Source organism: Tamandua tetradactyla, chromosome 14 (assembly GCF_023851605.1).
Source record: "Tamandua tetradactyla isolate mTamTet1 chromosome 14, mTamTet1.pri, whole genome shotgun sequence".
Taxonomy (NCBI): Eukaryota; Metazoa; Chordata; class Mammalia; order Pilosa; family Myrmecophagidae; genus Tamandua; species Tamandua tetradactyla.
Genome location: NC_135340.1, coordinates 93,138,328 through 93,156,480, shown reverse-complemented (window position 1 = coordinate 93,156,480; position 18,153 = coordinate 93,138,328). Strand labels below are relative to the sequence as shown.

Below are 18,153 nucleotides of genomic sequence, written 5' to 3'. Positions count from 1 at the left end.
AAGGAGATACTATATGATGCATTGTTGATGATGTGGAGACAGTTTTCAGCTGGATGGTAAATAGCTTTAAAGAATATGGTACCTAGTAATTTGTTTTGTGGCTTTTATAACTACACATGGAAGAGAAAAACTTGGTCTTGGAATAACTAAAGTTCTGATTCAGGCCTATCAACAATTTATAGGTCAGGTATTGCTAACATAGGAACATGGGGTTATCAAGATGATCTCCAATGTTGAAATCAGATCAGTGCAGATTCAGATGATTAATTTGTGAGTAGTTTTTGAGCTAGTATGCTGCTTCTACTTTTTTTCCTAATTAAGGGAGACTTGAAAATTAATCGTTGTTGGTGCTTTTTTGCATTAGTAGTAGTAAATGTACACATGTAAAATGTTGTAATGGTGAGAAAATGGGACTATTTCAGTTGCACTTGTATATAGTTATTGTTGATATGTTTTTCTTAAATGACTTATGAGTGCCATTAAATTCTTGAGAATAGTACAAATTGGGAAGTTTTAAACAGTGACTTGTCATCTTGCAGAATATTTTTAGATTATGATAGATTAATCTATTGATGATTATTTAATGGCCTGAAAGGGACTCTAATTTAGACTGGATAAGAATGTTCTACAGTGCTAAAGCATTCCTTGACTGACCCTGTAAAATTTAAAGATGGAAAAGATTTTGATAATATGAATTTTATATGAGTGAGTAGATTTTTTAGAGTTGAAATACAGGGATTCAGGGTTTCTTTTTGTTTTTGTGATATATGTAAGTGCAAATCAGGTGTTAATCCATTAGTTGAGTGCCTAGAACACCTGTCAAGTGCTAAGGTGAACAAGACAGATGGTCCTAAAATTTAGTATTATCAAAATGTAATCACCTGAATTTCATGGCTCAGCTTTGGCCAGAAAGTGGCAAGTTTATTACATGTTCAGAATAGTGGTGATGTTTTTGCATATGGTTTTCTCCTTTATGTCTATGCTGCTTGGAACAGATAGTATTTACCTGCAAGAGAGCTGTTAACTGGGATGAATGATCACAGAGGATTTATAGGAAAAAGGTGGCCTGATGGTGATTGGAAACTTTTTTTTCTGTTTAAATATCAGCTGTATTCTTGATGAATAAAGTATAATAAACTGAAAATGATATTTAAAACATGTCAAGTATTAAATATTATTTTTTTGTTAGATGGGTTATAATGTCTTAATTTATTCCAGCTTCTAAGTGGTAAGAGTTAAGAGTTAGGGGACAGAGGACCCCACCAGTACACTCTTTCAGGCTGGGTTTGTGTCTTTCATCTTTTTATCTGTCGCAGCTCTGCACATAGTGGTGGGTGAAAGGGTTCAATGAAAATGTTTATCTGGATTATTTTATCTTGGCAACATTGATGTGAAATAAAATTGAGAAAAATTTAAATGTAAAATCTGTACCTTTAAAACAGCTCCTATTTTGAACATTTTAACTTTGTATTAAACTATTGAATAAAAGTACATTTAAATGCTTTATAGTTTTTTTTTAATTCTTTTTCATTTTTTTCAGTTCTCTGAAGTATTCTGACTTCAAACGCCCAGTTTGCTATAAATTAATCTTTAGGTTCTATATTTAAATAATGGTTACTATGTAGAAAACTGACTTTTTTTAAGGTGAGTTTTTTTTTATCTGAGAAATCAAAAAGTCTTATGGAACATGAACTTTATGACGTAACTTTAATGAGTGCGCAAGGAAGTTGTATCTGAGAAAGTTGTATCTTTCTCTCCATTTTCCAAAAAATGAGAAAACACTCAGAAGTGATTCCTGGCTTAAGGTGTAAGCTATGCTGCCTTTATTTGAAGGTGCTTTTTTTATGAAAAGCAATAAATTACTTAGTCATTACACTATAAATTTATGGTTATTGTAAAATAATGTGTCATTAAAAGAGCAGATCAGGTTGATCTTGTTCATGGTGAAATCATTTTCAAGGTATTAAAATAATGATTTTAAGAAAAGGATATATAAAGAGAAGATCTGGAGAAGTTTGTTTCTCTGATGATATCTAAATGAAGGTGATTTTTTAGAAATTATTTTTAAAAATAAAATTAAAAAAAGTACTTAGTGGAAAACTTAACGTTTGCAGGAACTCAAACTCATCTTAAATGGTTTCTCTTGGTGTAACTCAGATTTTTAACAATTACCCTTTATGTAGCATAGATTTTTAATAATAATTGTTTGAATCAAAATGACTTTTCTTTTTTCCTATTTTATTATTTTAAAAAATCAACTTTATTGAGATATAATTGTGGACACTAAAATTCACTAATTTAACTGTGCACTTTTAGTTTTGACAGATGAGTATAGTTGTGTTCATTTGTCATCACCTCAGAAGATTTCCTTCTGTCCCTTTGGAGCTGGTCTCCTCTCCCTATCTGGTCTCTAGTAACTATTGATCTGCTTTTTTGTAGTATTTCATATAAATGGAATCATATTATATAGTATTTTGTGCCTGTCTCCCTTCTCTTAACATGACAGACTTGGAGATTCACCAATGTTGGGTTCATCAGTAGTTCATTTATTTTATTATTGAGTAGTAGTCCATCGTGTGGATGTATCTCAATTTGTTTTTCCATTCACCATTTGATGCATATTTGGGTTGCTCCATTATTTGGTGGATAAAGCCACGATGAACATTTGAGTACAGGTCTTCATGTAGACATATGTGTAAATACCTAAGAGTGGGACCCTTGCTGTATTTTAAATGGAAGGCTTCATTTTCTAGTTTTGGTAGAGAAGGCAGGAAAATCCATGTTAAGCCAGAAGATTAAAATTTATCTCAGGAAAAGTGTTGCTGAATTACCAGCTATTACTCTCCTTTATTCTTTTTATTTCCGTTTTATTCATTATCAAAAAAAAAAGCTACTGAATTCTTGACTAAACTCGCCTAAAATGGTACCTTACTTAAAACTCATTTACAAGACTGCTAGATTTTGAATGGATTGGTTGTGTTGCTACGCTTTCTCTCCGTCCCCTAGATTCTACCTCATAATCAGTTTTATTGCTTTGGAGCCCTCTTACATTTCTTTCTGTGCCACCTCTTTTCTACTCAGAATTGGGACCTACTCAGTTCCCTCATTTGAGTTAAGGGAAATACAGAAGAAACTACAGATCAACGTTTATGATTTCTAATATGTTATATTAGGGATTTGCTGAGAAACTCATCTGTAGACCACATTGATGTGACTTAATGAAAGTGATCATTATTTGCTGACATATATAAACACACATGTATATATACACACATATCACTCTTGGCAATGTAAGAGTTAATGTAGAAGACAAGGTGTACCTGAAAACATGCTTTCTATCTTCCCAGATGTAGTATATATGTATCGATACATACATACATTTATGTCCACATGGTCTTACGGTTTAAATTTTATGTTTGAATTGGTCAGATTTCATTCACAGAATAGGTTATTCCAATCTTTTTATTACAACAGCATCTAGCTGCAGTATTCAGGGAATTGGAGTTTGAATTGAGATTTTGAAAAAAGTGAGAGCTAGTATGTAGATGTGGCAAGGTAGAGGATTTGACAACATGCTACCTATGAAACAGGAAAGGCAGGAAAAATATAATTTTTTACATTTTACAGTTGGCCATTTTACAAGTACCTATTAAAAACTAGTCAGTGTTCAGTGTTGTGTGGTTAAAAAGATTAATCTGTGAAATGCTAGTGATCAATGAAAGGGAAGGATAAGGAGTATGGTATGTATGAAGTTTTTTCTGTTTTCTTTTTATTTATTTTTCTGAATTGATGCAAATGTTCTAAGAAATGATCATGATGATGAATATACAACTATGTGATGAAAAAAGAATGTTCATATTGTATGTTCATTTTATTAATAAAGATTGAAAAAAAAAGATTAATCTGATAGCAGAGCTTGTCTAAAAGAATGCCATAGCTGAGGAACAAACCCCGTGGCCTGGAATTAGCTAACAGACCAGCAAATATTTTGCCATCGATTGCTTAATACCTGAAAAAGGCTATATACAGATTAGTTTAGAAGCCTAAAATTCATCCTATTCTTCCTAGGTCACTTCCTAGGTCCCATTTGCTCAGCTCTGACTCTTGAGTTCTGGGTGTCTGTCCCTCCTTTTCTTTTAGATTGTGAGCTAGATGATGTGTTTTATCTCTCCATTCCTTTCCAATGTAAATTGGTTGTGAGATTTTCCTGATAGAGAGAACACTGGTCTGGTCCTCTCGATAAGGAAAGAAATGGAATATTAGCATTAGATGCCAACAGGTATACTATAGTGAAAGCTGTGCTTTCCTCTTACAGTAGGTGAGGTAGAACAGAAGTTAAGTTGTGGAGAAAAAAATAAACCAGTGAAAAGGAAGGGGGGTTCAGAACTTGTGTGGCCGTCAGGATTTTCTCCTTTCTTGCATGTTTTCTTTCACATTTATTCACCTTCTCTCCTCTGTTTTTCTTTCTCTCCTTTCCTCCCCCCCTTCTTTTCTTCCTCCCTTTGGTTCATTTTATGGTTTTATACCACTGAAATTCTTGTATATTACCCATTTAGGTGTTACCTTCTCAGTAATTAATTTCTCTTTTCTTGTCTTTCTTTCCCAGGTTCCAGCGTCATCTTTACATTGGCATTACAGAGTATGTTTGGGGTGGGAAAATTTTCCTGTATGTTGTGGATTACTCATTTCTTGCTTTGCTACCTAGCATAACCAGAAATTAACCTAACTTATGCAGTTTTTAGCAAGGAGACACACCTGCTACTGAACACCTCATTGAAGAATAGCAGTGCTCTTTTGGAGAAATTTGTCTTTTTTCTATAACTGGAATGTTGTTTTGGGAAGTTTGAAATAAAGTAAAAAGGGAGGGATTTGACTCAGATCCACTGAGTCACACTTTGTCATCACTGGCATGACATATGTCATTTGACATTCATATTTGGTGTTTTAAACCAGAGAATTCATTTTATAACTCACTGAGTAATCACAAAGTTCAGTTTAGATTGCCTTTGGAATGGCGTTTGAGTTTGTGGAGAGAACATAGGCTCTGATTCATTTGTTATGTATTTGCAATTCTTAGAACATAGGTTCAAATATTTATTTTTTTTCCTTCTGGTTTTATTTTGAAATAATTTCAAATTTATACAAAAGCTGCAATAATAATACTGTACAGATAATTCCCATATAGCTGTTAACTAGATTCACCTATTGCCACATATGCTTTATCTTTTTCATCATATTATTTTTTCTGACCCACTTGCATCTAAGTTGCACACATCATGTCTCTTTTCGACATAATACTTAAGAATGTATTTATAAGAATAAGAACATTTTCCTGTATATGATAGCTCTAAATTAAGAAAATTTATTTATTTATTTAATTATTGTATTTTATTTTTTTAAATACCAAAAAACACCAAACAAATGCAAACATTCCTATTTTGATCATTCCATTCTACATATATAATCAGTAATTCACAATATCATCACATAGTTGCATATTCATCATCATGATCATTTCTTGGAACATTTGTATCGATTCAGAAAAAAATAAAACGAAAACAAAAGAAAAATTTATACGTACCATATCCCTTACCCCTCCCTTTCATTGATCACTATCATATCAAACTAAATTTATTTTAACATTTGTTCCCCTATTATTTATTTTTATTCCGTATGTTCTACTTGTTTGTTGACAAGGTAGATAAAAGGAGCATCAGACACAAGGTTTTCACAATCAGCAGTCACATTGTGAAAGCTATATCATTATTCAGTCATCTTCAAGAAACATGGCTGCTGGAACACAGCTCTACATTTTCAGGCAGTTCCCTCCAGCCTCTCCATTACATCTTGAATAACAAGGTGATATCTACTTAATGCGTAAGAATAACCTCCAGGATAACCTCGACTCTGTGTGGAATCTCTCAGCCATTGACACTTTGTCTCATTTCACTCTTCCCTCTTTTGGTGGAGAAGGTTTTCTCAATCCCTTGATGCAGAGTCTCAGCTCATTGTAGGATTTCTGTCCCACGTTGCCAGGAAGGTCCACACCCCTGGGAGTCATGTCCCATGTAGACAGGGGGAGGGTGGTGAGTTTGCTTGTTGTGTTGGCTGGAGAGAGAGGCCACATCTGAGCAATAGAAGAGGTTTTCTTGGGGGTGACTCTTAGGCCTAATTTTAAGTAGGCTTGACCTATCCTTTGTGGGGTTAAGTTTCATATGAACAAACCCCAAGAGTAGGGGCTCAGCCTATAGCTTTGGTTGTCCACATTGCTTTTGAGAATATCAATAATTCAACTTGGGGAAGTTGAATTTTCCCCCGTTCTCAACATTCCCCAAATGGGACTTTGCAAATACTTTTTTGTTCACTGTTCAAATCATTCTGGGATTTATTGGGGCATCACTCTGGACAAACCAACAAAATCTCATGTCCTACTTAAGTTCCAAATACTTATGGTGTTCAATTAAGCTGTCTACGTAAGTTATATTAGGAAATGCACTAGTCAAAATATAATAAGAAAATTTGATCTATTACAGTTATCTAATATACAATCCATGTTCATATTTCACCAGTTGTTCCAGTAATATTCTTTAATATTTTTTTCCTGGCCCAGGATAATTTATTGCATTTAATTGTCAGGTGCCTTTATTTTTCTTTAACCAGAAATAGTTCCTTCAGACTTTTTTGTCTTTTATGACATTTTCATTTTCAAAGAATGACAAACCTTTTATTTTGTAGAATCTCCTTTAATTTGGGTTTGTCTGTTGTTTCTTCATGAAATTTAGGAAATGTAGTGTGGGCAGGAATTCTACATAGGTGGTGTGTGCTCTTCAGTGCAGCACATCGGGAGGCACATGTGTGGGTGTCCCATTATCAGTGATATCCACTTTGATCTTTCGGTTATTGTAGTATCTGCCAGATTCCTCCACTTAAGGTTATTCTTTTTCCTTTTGCAATAAGTAATATGTGTGGGGATACTTCAATATACTATTATTAGTAATGTTAGTGTTAGTATATTATTAGTTGCGTTAATATATTATTACTCATCAAATTTTCATCCACTTTGGTTTTAACATTCTTTGGTAATTCTTGCCTGAATCAGTTACTACTACCATTGCTGAAGTTTCGATGTTTTATTGCCCATGCTTTATATGTGAGGCAGACTGTTTCATCTGTTGGATTCCTTAGCATTAGAAAGTGTTTTGTGTTGAACTAGAATTTGTCTCCTGTGACTTCCATGTTTCAACTTCTCTACTCTTGTGCCATGTGAGATAAACCTGCTCTTTTTTTCTCAACCGCCTTCATATGTGTTCCTTTTTGTCTTTTCAGTGTTACAAGTGAAATTACTTCCATTTCTCTAAGAGATGGAAACCGTCTGTTGCTTTCCTGATAATACCCACTTATCAGAATCACACTGTGTGGTGCCCAAATCCGGATACTCTTCCGGATATAGTTCTATCACTACAGCAGCTCAGTACTCCCATGGTCTAGCTTCATTCCTCAGGGCACAGCACAGTCCAGTAGGTCTGGACTCAAGTCCTGGCTCTGTCACTTACTAGCTCTGTGATCTTGGGCAAGTTCCTGACGTCTCTGAACCTCTCAGTTCCATGCTGAACATACCCTTTAGGGTGAAGTGAGGATTAAATGTAAAGCTCTCAGAGTGGTGTTTTACATTGTAATCGATTATTAAATGTTATTTATTACCAGAGAGCTTGCTTCTGTTTTACAGCTAAAGATTGGTGCAATTTATTTCTTTAGCTGTTGTGTTATACTACAGACTCATTTAAATCTGTGGTAAAAATCATAAAGTTTTAATGAAGTTCTAAAGCACAGTTAGACTTCTGGACAAACACTTAAATTCATGCAAAAGATAATCCTATCAAATTGCAACTTTTATGAAAGTTTAAAGTATTTCTTAAGTCATTACAGTATAAGTAGATTTTAAAGAAACCTTTGGGTTATTTTGAATGAGCCCTAGAACATCTATTTATCTTCTATAGCATAGCTTGTGCATTATTTCAGCATTAAATAATGCTTTTAAAATTAGTCAAATTGGAGTGATTGGATGCTATTTCACCTGATGTTTTTAAGCCATATTAATATTACTAACAGTAAACTTACTGTGTTAGTGAAATTTTAAGTCTTATCCTAAAATTTACTTTAAAAATTTAGGCCAGGGTGGGCCACGGTGGCTCAGCAGGCAAGACTGCTCGCCTGCCATGCCAGAGGACCTGGGTTCGATTCCTGGTGCCTGCTCATGTAAAAAAAAATAAAAATAAAAAAAAAATTGAGGCCAATATTGGACTTGGAGGGAAGAAGATAGTTATCATAGTATTCTAGGATATTGTGATGGAGTTGTGCATATTTTGATTGATGCTTACTTATAATTGTAGGAAAAACACAGATGAGAAGGAAAACCATTGAAATATGGTTCTACCCCTATATGTGGCTTTCTGATGCTATTAAGCATTACATTTTATACTTAATAATAGTGTTAGATGATTATTTAAAACTAACTGGATAAGGATGTGGACAGTACAATCAGTATTAAGAGTATACTATGTCTCGGGTTTTTTAATGGCATTTTTATCTAGTAGTGAAACTTAAAAAAAAGGAAATTTCTGGGAGCTAGAGTCAATTAAAACCTTTTGTTTACTGTTTATTTCTCTCTATATATTCTCTCTCTATATATTCTATATATATTTATTTCTATATATATGTAAACTAACATAACTGCCTGTGTAGTGTGTATTTGATAATGGGATGAAGAAATAAGAGATTTTTATATTGTTATTGTGGTAAGTTCCTAGTTTACAAATATTTTGTAACTTCTTTTTTTTTTTTTTTTAAGTTGCGTGGGACAAAATGTTTCCTATGGGAATGGAATTTTATTTTCCAGGCAGGCTTTCTAATATTTGGTTAATCTATACTGTATGGCACTATAGAAATTTGAATCTGTGGGAAATGTACTACTAAGAAACTTCATAGGGAAGTTCAGAAACATGCTTTTCATGCTGCCACGACAGGCCCGCGAATCACACTCTCCCCAGTCAGGAGCTGTGACAGGATGTTCTTGGACACTGACGTTCTGCTGTCTGTCTAGTTGTAAGGGTTGTTCTTTAGTTAGTGGTTGTTTACTGTAAATAATTAAATTTCGAAAAATACTTAGTTTGTTAATTTTGGTTACAAAGGATTCTAAATCCTTGCTCACCTAGCCTGTGGCCAGATAAAAAAATCTATATGTTAAATTAGGCATTATATTATACACTGGTGTCAGATACTATGTGGAATATTTTTATTTTTTAATTTTACTTCAACACCCTTTAACATCTATAATAGTGAAAGCACTCCTTAAAATTTTAGATGATTAAAATGTGTGTAATAAATTTTAACTCTCTCAATTCTGTTTCCTGTTAAATGTGTTACAGGAATGAATCTGAAGTCTGCTGCAGTAAAACACTGAAGGCTTTAAAATGTTTTCTTGCATAAAACTCAGACTTTAAGTAGCTGCTTAATGAGGATAGGGAAGTCAGGAAGCTAATGTCTGTCTCAAGACACAGGACAGCTGTTTGCTCATCAACCTCAACTGTGTGAGTAGAGTTATAAGCCTGTAACCATATGTAATTGGGCATAGTAACTTAATTTTTTTAAAAAAAGTAAAATGATTGAAGATACACTTAAGTCAGTGTGATGAGACTTTTTTAGCCTCTATGTTTTTCTGGGAGATAGGATACTGAGGGTGAGGTGGGTACTAGGATTTTATTTATGAAATTTTTTTGAGCAATAATACATATGACTAAATATCATTAGTTACCATGTATCTTTTTTCAGAATTGTTCCAGCCATTGGAATCTGCATTACTAATCTTAGTATTTGTGAAGCAAATGATTATAAATCTTTTAATTGCTGTTTATTTTGTAGTTGTTTTCAGCCTTTTTAAAATTAACATTTTTTACCTAAGATCCATAAGAATGTATTTCAACAAAATGGTGTTTGATATAAATATAGGAAATTTGTTCCTGGAAATAACTTAAATAATAAAAAATTAAAATTTTAGAATTAGCTCTATATCCTTAACTAAAGAGAACATATACTTCAAAGCAAAGAGAATTCTTGGCCCCTAAGTGCAGTAATCTTTTATTAAACTAGCTTTGTTTTTTAAAGTGCTTTGATATTATAAATCTCTATTGAAGAAAAAAAAATTCCTTTTTCTCTTAAAAAGGTTACCACCTTAAAAATCATTTTCATGGGAGTTCTGGTTTTTTTCTCCCTCTTTCCTTTGTTGTTCCTTTTTCTTAATTTAATGTTGTTTTCCCACCTTAGAGGAACACATAGTTTGTACAGATTAGGTGATTAAAGTATAAAACTTTGCATTGAGCAAAATGACAAGCGTGTAGACGAAGATGTATAAAATCTTATTAACTGGTGAGGCATGGAATAGAGAGAACGGTGTAGTTGCACTAAGATGAATTTACTTTCTCATTGCACATTACAAATGCGTTCTCTGAAGGAAACTCATAATTGATTGTCTTGAGTAACAGTGAATAAGAAGACATTCAGAAAGCATGTAAAAAATATATACTAAATATGGATGTTCTTATAAAGTAGTTGGAGAGTATGTGGCAGAAATGAAGGAGATCTTTGTAGCTGCACTCAAAAGTAAGTGAAAAACTCGAAAGGAAGAATGGTTTCAGTTTTCCCAATTCTTTTCTTTATAGGTCATTAGTTAGACACCACTGTGTGAGTCTCCAGGTGTTATCTAGTTCCTAATTTAAAAAATTCTAGAGGGCCACGGTGGTTCAGCAGGCAGGAATGCTTGCCTGCGATGCCAGAGGACCCGAGTTCGTTTCCCTGTGTCTGCCCATTAAAAAAAAAAAAAATTCTAGAAAAGAAATGTTATAATTTCCTTGCTTAATGATGACAAACTTTACTTTAATGAAGTTTTAAGGATGTAATATGAGATTTAACTTTCCTGTTACAGTCATTTAGCATTTTACTTGTAAAGCCAGTTTTAATTTGGTGCTCTTTTGCTTCAAGTACTCTAACTCTTCCCTCCTTTCTCTTAGATTTTATTAGTGTCAGAAACAGTAGAAAGTCAAGGCAGAGATAGCCTTTGGAACACATTTATGAAACAATGATTTTAAAATGAGAGTAGGCAAAAGGATACACAATAGGAAAGAGGAAAAGCCTTTATAACTGTAGAAAATTTGGCTGGGAGGTGGTGGAGAGAGGGAATTGTCTGGTAGTAAATTCGTCCCCAGTTTCCTTTCCTCCTTTTATCTCTGTGAGATGATTCTCTGTGTTCTATCTGACCCTACTACTAAGAAGCAAGTTAACTTTACTGGTTTAGAAAATACATGTTAGGAGTATGTGAGCACCAGATGTAAACTTAGCTTCTACAGTTCACATCACCACTACAGTGAAGGCTTCTCATTGGTACTGTACCTATTTCTAAGCTTTACTGTGATTTAGAAATGTGTTTTAATTTCTTTTACTGTTGTATTGTGTAATATGCGTTAAAATAGAGTGCCCGGTCTGTTGTAAGGCCACATACCGGGTGGTGAAGTACCCAGACTCTAGAGTCAGCCAATCTGGGTTCAGATCCTAGCTGTCCTTCTTGATATCCATGTGATATTGAGGAAATTACCTAAATCTTTCTGTGTCTCAGTTTCTAATATGTAAAACATATGGTAATAATTTGCAACAGTGTAAGGTTTGTTTTGAGGAGCTGAGTCATCAGTACCTGTAAGCTATTATTATTATTATTAATCCATTTAAGTAGGTAGAACATATTATTAATCCTCAAAGTAATTGAAAGGTTTTAAGACTTTAGGATTAAGAATTTGGAAATTGCAAAGTAGAATTTTCAGTTACGTAATATGAGACATCCCCAGCGCAGTAGAATAGAAATTTTTACTCTCTCGCCCTCTAATTCTCATTCTGATACCTGTGCTAGCATCATTTCAAATACTCAGTAGCCACATGTGGCTAATGGCTCCTGTAATGAACAGTACTGCTCTAGATAATTGCATTTGAATCTAGGTAATGCATTTATATTAAACATGACACTGATGACAATTTCTGTTATTTTATATGTACCACAAAAAATTGGCTCTGGCATCAGATTTAACTCCACAAAGGAAGGGGAAATGAGGCAAAAACATTTCTTCAAGAATCATGGTAAAAGTTAGGTATATTTTCTATGTTTTTGGTAAAATAAATTTTAGGCAGTTTACAAAATTCATTTTGATGTAATTATTTTTAAAATAAAGGCATTTTTGAAAGTATTGAATTCTGTTACAAGTTTTTGGATTAAAGTGTGCTTTATGGAAACAAAGACTAATTTTTACTTTAAATACTAGTAGAGTGCTTTCTAATCTAGAATCTCCTTTGAAGACTGGCAATGTTCAATGTTATGGCTGGTTTATTAATTCAGAGTCTTTCAGGAAGGACTAGGTATCATTTAGTGGTTTCATTTTAAGAATAAGAGAATTTCATGTTTTGGGAATAATCCCCCTAAAGGCTAAAAGTAGTCTGGACTCCAACACTGATAATTACTCTTACTATGTGTTTGAAAATATTCCAGGTATTAGGAAAGAGAGATAGGAACATGGTTTTACGTTCCAAAAGAGCTCACTGTTTCCTGGTAACTATTCTAATCAGGGACCAGAACACATGGATACAGAAATCCATTCTAACTGAAGAAAGGAAAGAGGGAGATTATTAAAAGGATTTATAGAAAATCTTGTGGAGTTGAATTGCAAGAAGTTTACAGTCTTACTATCTACTTATATAGCTGGTGTTCCCCTCCTCTTACTTTTACTTTCCTGACTGGATTGATTTTATTGGGTTAGGTGTTCACTGATATCTAATTAGCGTGTCTGGAAGAGGGGATGTTAGCAGAAGCTAAGAGCTGTAGGTAATACTACAGGTTGTGTTAGAAAAGAGTATAAGCAGGGAGGCAGGGATTAACTGGCATGTCTAACTCAGTTTTTAAAAAATTGATTAAAAAGTGCCTTGTAGACTGGCTGTTAATTGAATTTTACCATGAAACTATTGTTTTATTTTGAAAGTTGGTACAAAAAAAAAAACAAACAAACCAGCCTTAGAAACTTATATTTCACTGTAGGCCTACTGTTGACCCTATCACATTGTGTTCTACTTATGAGCTATAGGTGAAATGTTCTTATCTTCTCAGGGTTAGCATGAACTGTACTTCTCCTGAGCAATTGATTTTGTTTTTCTTCTGAATATTGTGCCTCTTAACTGGTCATATTTCCTTCTTTGCATTAACTGCTAGGAAGAATAGGGTCAAATGAGTAACTTCTATATAGCAGATAGGTAAATGTTTATAGGATATGTGTCTTGTTTATTGACAATATTCCTATCTTTTTCTACCATTATCCTTGGATTGAACTTTTTTGCTTACTTTTAATGTTGTCATGCTGCATATATTTTTAAAGTTGCCTTAAATCCTTTCAGAGTGACAAAATGTATTTTTAAAAAAAGGTGTGAAGTGTTTAGTTAATAGTGTTTTCTTAAAGCCTCTTCCCATTCTAGGGTGATTGGATTCCCAGTTAATCACAGGATTGTATTCAGATTCCTTAGCGTGGATACAGAGCCTTCATGATGTGGCTGGGATCATTTCCCACTTGTCCATGTTCCAGGTACATGGAGCTCCCACCCCTAATAGGCTTGCTTCTATCCTTCCTTCATAATTATAAGTACAAAGTATGAGTACTTAGTAGATGTTTGTGGGCATTTATCTAGAATAATTGATGCATCATTTTATAAACTCTTGAGGAAGATTTTAGAAACCATTCCCTAACACTTTTAATCAGGAAAGTGTTATCTTTCCACTTAGAAGTGAGGCACATTTAGAGATCTCCCAAAAAGCAACCACTGTGTATTGGCAAGGGGCCCTTTTATGTACCTGTTCTCTGTGAACTGTAGGGTAAATGAGGAGTTCTGGATTTATGACTGCAACTACTATTTAATACCTGACGTTTTGCAACTTTCCACTTCATGAATAATCACGGGTGTTTGACTGAAATAAGCTACCTAAATCTGAACTGAACTTTATATTGCTGTTCATGGATTACAAAGGGATTTTACCATCAGTGTCCTATTTGATCCTCCCTTAAATCCTGTGGATTAAAAAGGACAGGTGCTATCATTCCCGTCTTCTTCCTAAGAAAACCTGAGTCTGGCCCTTTGTCCCAAGTAGGAAGTGGCAGAAGCAGAACCAATTTAAAAACCCAGTCCATTGTTCTTTTCACTATACCATACTACAGGTCAGGCTGGCTTGTGTATGTTAACAGCTGTTTCATAGTTATTTATATGTTGCCTTTTTTCATGATAAGTTTGTTGTCCTTTTTCCCCAAGATACTACATTTTACTAAAAAAAGAAATTGGTTCCTGCTATCATTTGGGGAATCCATTTTTTTGTTATTGTTGATTTTATTTATTTTTTATTGGTTGGTAATGGCACAAATTTCAACACATTTCAGTATTTTGAGATATTTATAGCCTAAAGAGTAGCAAAAAAAAAAAAAAAAGACTAAACTAAAACTGATCTGGAGTCACAGCTGCAGACTTGATTGACCAATGGAGAAAATGGATTGACCAGTGGAGAAAATGAGGCCTAGAGTTGATTCGTGCTTTCCAAGTGGGCACGATTTTACCTAACTGGGTGCTTGCTTCATCTGCTCAGACACCAAGGGTGCCCCATCCATTTTTTTAATACTTCCATAACTTTGTGGTTTGGGTGCTTCTTAGATTTTTTTTTTCCCCTAATAAAGAGTGTTGTAATTATGGAGTTAGATGCCATATCTGTGCAGATACATAAAAATCATACATTAATATTCTTGTTCTTATCAATCCTTAAGAGCATAATTGGGTATTATAAACACTATTTTAGTACCTAGCAGCCTGATAGACACCACAGTAAGTGGATGAGGCCTCTTAGAACAAAAAGAGCTATGACAAAAGAAGGTAAAACTGATTTATGGAATCTTGCTGTCTTTTTTTATAATATTCTAATTAAAAGTTTTTAAATCATTCATTTTATTCATCCATCATATATTTATAAGTCCTCCCTTGTGCCTGACATTGATCTAGAGCAGGAGTTGGTCATCTAGGGCCTACTGGCCAAATATTCCTGGCCACCTCTTTTTGCAAATAAGCATTTACATACGCTTTCATTTACATATTGTTTATGCTTGCTTTTGCACTACCAAGATGAGTTGAGACCTTATGGTTCATAAAGCCTAAAATATTTACTGTCTGGTTCTGTGGAGAAAACATTTGGCAACCCCTAATTTAGAGTCTGGGGAATACAATGCTGACAAAACTAAATGAATGTTCTTTGTGTTTAATTTGGTCTTTCTCTTTTATGTTGCAGACTTTCTGTCGGTATTGTTTGTTCACTGTTCATATTTCAATTCATTTTGAAGGGTGATATTTATTATAAGTAGCTGCCAGTTGTTTTCCTCTGAATTTGTGTAGGTATGTTTTTTCAGTAGGCCATTCCACTGAAATGGACTGATTTGGAGCTCTGTAGCCAGGTTTTGTCCGAGATAAACTGCGATTTGGGGTGTATGTGTGGGAATCTAGAATGAGGTAGGCTTTACTCTCGGGTACCAGAATCCTACAGTGGGACAAAGAGGAAGAAGAGACAATGAAGTGTGTTCAGGGTTCATTATTGTGCCAATTTGAAACTGTTATGTACCCCAGAAAAGCCATGTTTAATCTTAACCTGTCTTGTGGAGGCAGCTGTTTCCTTAATCCTGGTTCAGTAATGTAGGTTAGAAACTGTTGATTGGATCCAGAGAGATGTGACACACCCAGTTGTGAATGCCCCATTTGATTGAACTGAGATGTGATTCTGCCCAGTAAAGGCGGGCTTGACCTGTGTGCTAGAGCCCGTCAAAAGGGGAAGCGTTTTGGAGAAAGCACAAAGCCCATACAGACGTTTGGAAATTCAGACAGAGATCGCCTGGGCGCTAAGCAAGGACTCACAGAAATAGCCAGAACCTGAAGAGACGAAATCTCCAGCCCCAGCAGATGCTGAGGTAAGAAGTGAAACCCTGGGTTCTATCCTGGAGCAGCTAAGGCCCTCAGAGGCTTGGAGAGGAAACCACTGACATCAGAAGCTGGAAGCAGTGAAACCGTGAACAAGGACCAGCAAACACCAGTCATGTGTGCTTTCCCACATCACCCTTTCTTGAGCCAAGGTGTCTTTCTCTGGATTCCTTAGTTAGGACATATTTATGGCCTTAGAACTGTAAACTTGTAGCTTATTAAATTCCCTTCTTAAAAGCCATTCCATTTCTGGTATATTGCTTTCCAGTAGCATTAGCAAACTAATATAGTTATTTAATAGAATTAATAATTTTCATGATTTCAAGAATTTCCTTAAGCAGAACAAGTGACTTGGTTTTTTGCTTACTTGTTTGTTTTATACTGAGAGAGCATGGCAGTGAAGAAAATAGTGACTGCTAGTACTTTAGTGCCACTGCCTTGATCGATGCTAAGGCTCTGGCAGTTTTGCCTTCATTGCTTTCATACTCAGTGGAAATGTCAATACACTGATAAAGGTGGATGACAGGTTCTTATTATGAAAATAGTTTTGACCTCCTGAAAGGATCTCAGGGACCCCTAGGGGTCCACAGATCATGCTTTGGGAGTCCCTGATTTAGAGCATGAATTCCGGTCAAATTGCAGCTCTGTCACTTAAGTGATGTTGAAAGGTTTATTTAATCTTTTCATACCTCAGTTTCTTCATCTGTTGAAATGAGGACAGTGGTAGTACGTATTTCACAGGTTTGTTGTGAGCGTTGAAGGAGTTGATGTTATAAAGTGATTTGAACCCTGCTTGGCACATAAAGCACTATATAAAATACTGTTAAATAGTAAAGCCAGCTACTTGTATAGAAAATGTACGACGTTTCAAGGGAGCAAAAGAAATTTAGTGAATGACCATATTAAACTGAAGAAATTAGGGAGAGACATTTATTTACAAATACTGAAAACTACAGTTGAAGATTTAAGGGGGAGAAGAAATTCCTGTGGGGGTGGGTAGATGAAGCATAACGTCTGCATGGTTAAAATATGAGCTTTAAGGTCAAAGATGAGGGAATAAAAAGAACACTTATGTATATGGAGCCTGTATATAGCTCTTAGTTTAAATGGTACTCTTTTTGAGAAGAACAGCGAACAAATGACCATGAAGGTGGAAAAATTTAAGTGTTTTTCACCCTTTTCCAAAAGGGCATATTGGATGATTCTGTGCAGAGGAAAGCTATGTCTGAATCTTTAATGTCTGTGATATAGAACCCAGGTTAGTTTAAACAAATAAACTCGACATCTTAATTTACTCATAAGTTACTAAGGATGGCAGCTAAATTAGATAAATTGCTAAATGAACCCCTTCTCTGAGTGGACTGAATTGAGCAAAGATTCCCAGAAGCTTGGGACATGAAGGCAGGGTCTTTATTCCACGCACATAACCATTATATAGTGACCCTTCTGGTAGACCCTACATCTCTCCTCAAACAGCAAAGCACATTTAATTTCTTTAAAAAGAATTTGTTACAGTTCCATGCTCTGAGTTAATACTTTGCTACTCATGGTGGAATGCTGGCAAGGTGGCAGGACAATTTTATTTATACATTTAGCAAATAATGAATATCTGCTGTGTGCTAAGCATTACTTCTAAGTAGGCAAACTTCCTGCCTTGAAGGAGGTAACATTTTAGTAACAAGAAGACAGACAAAATAAGTACAACTAAATTGTCGATTAAGATTGGTATAAAAACATTGGAAAAAAAATTGGAAAGAGTAATAAGGGATGCTGGGAGCAGTTTTAAATAGGGTGATAAGGAAAGGCCTCCGTGACAAGGTAACATTTGAGCAAAGATCTGAAGAAGGGTGAGGGAATCTAGCCATAAGGACTTTTGGAGGATATGGGGGAACAGTAAATACAAACGCCTTAGGCAGGAACATGGCTGATAGGCTAGGCAGTGTGAAGGACTGGGAGAGAAGGACAGGGCGTCATTTAGCAGAGGTGAAGGACTGGGAGGGAAAATCGCGACGAACCTTTAGGAAGATGATGGTAAATAAGGAGTTTGCTTTTACTCTTTGTGAGTTGGGAAGC

At 34.8% G+C, this 18,153-nt stretch overlaps 1 protein-coding gene across 8 annotated transcripts in view; it reads left to right on the top strand.

Annotated features, from left to right (window-relative positions):
- Window positions 1-18,153, top strand: part of ZFAND6 (zinc finger AN1-type containing 6) — a 91,445-nt gene that overhangs the window by 35,580 nt on the left and 37,712 nt on the right. For 2 of the 8 annotated variants that reach the window (XM_077128530.1, XM_077128528.1), the window contains exons 2-3: window positions 9,426-9,587; window positions 12,122-12,183. The exons of 2 other annotated variants lie outside the window; for them this stretch is intronic. In XM_077128530.1, coding sequence (XP_076984645.1) covers window positions 9,538-9,587; window positions 12,122-12,183 — 112 coding nt within the window. In that variant the 5' untranslated portion in view covers window positions 9,426-9,537. Of the gene's footprint in view, window positions 1-9,425; window positions 9,588-12,121; window positions 12,185-13,557; window positions 13,665-18,153 lie in introns of those variants that run through there. 4 more of the 8 variants (XM_077128531.1, XM_077128529.1, XM_077128532.1 and 1 more) reach the window with 4 other exon arrangements.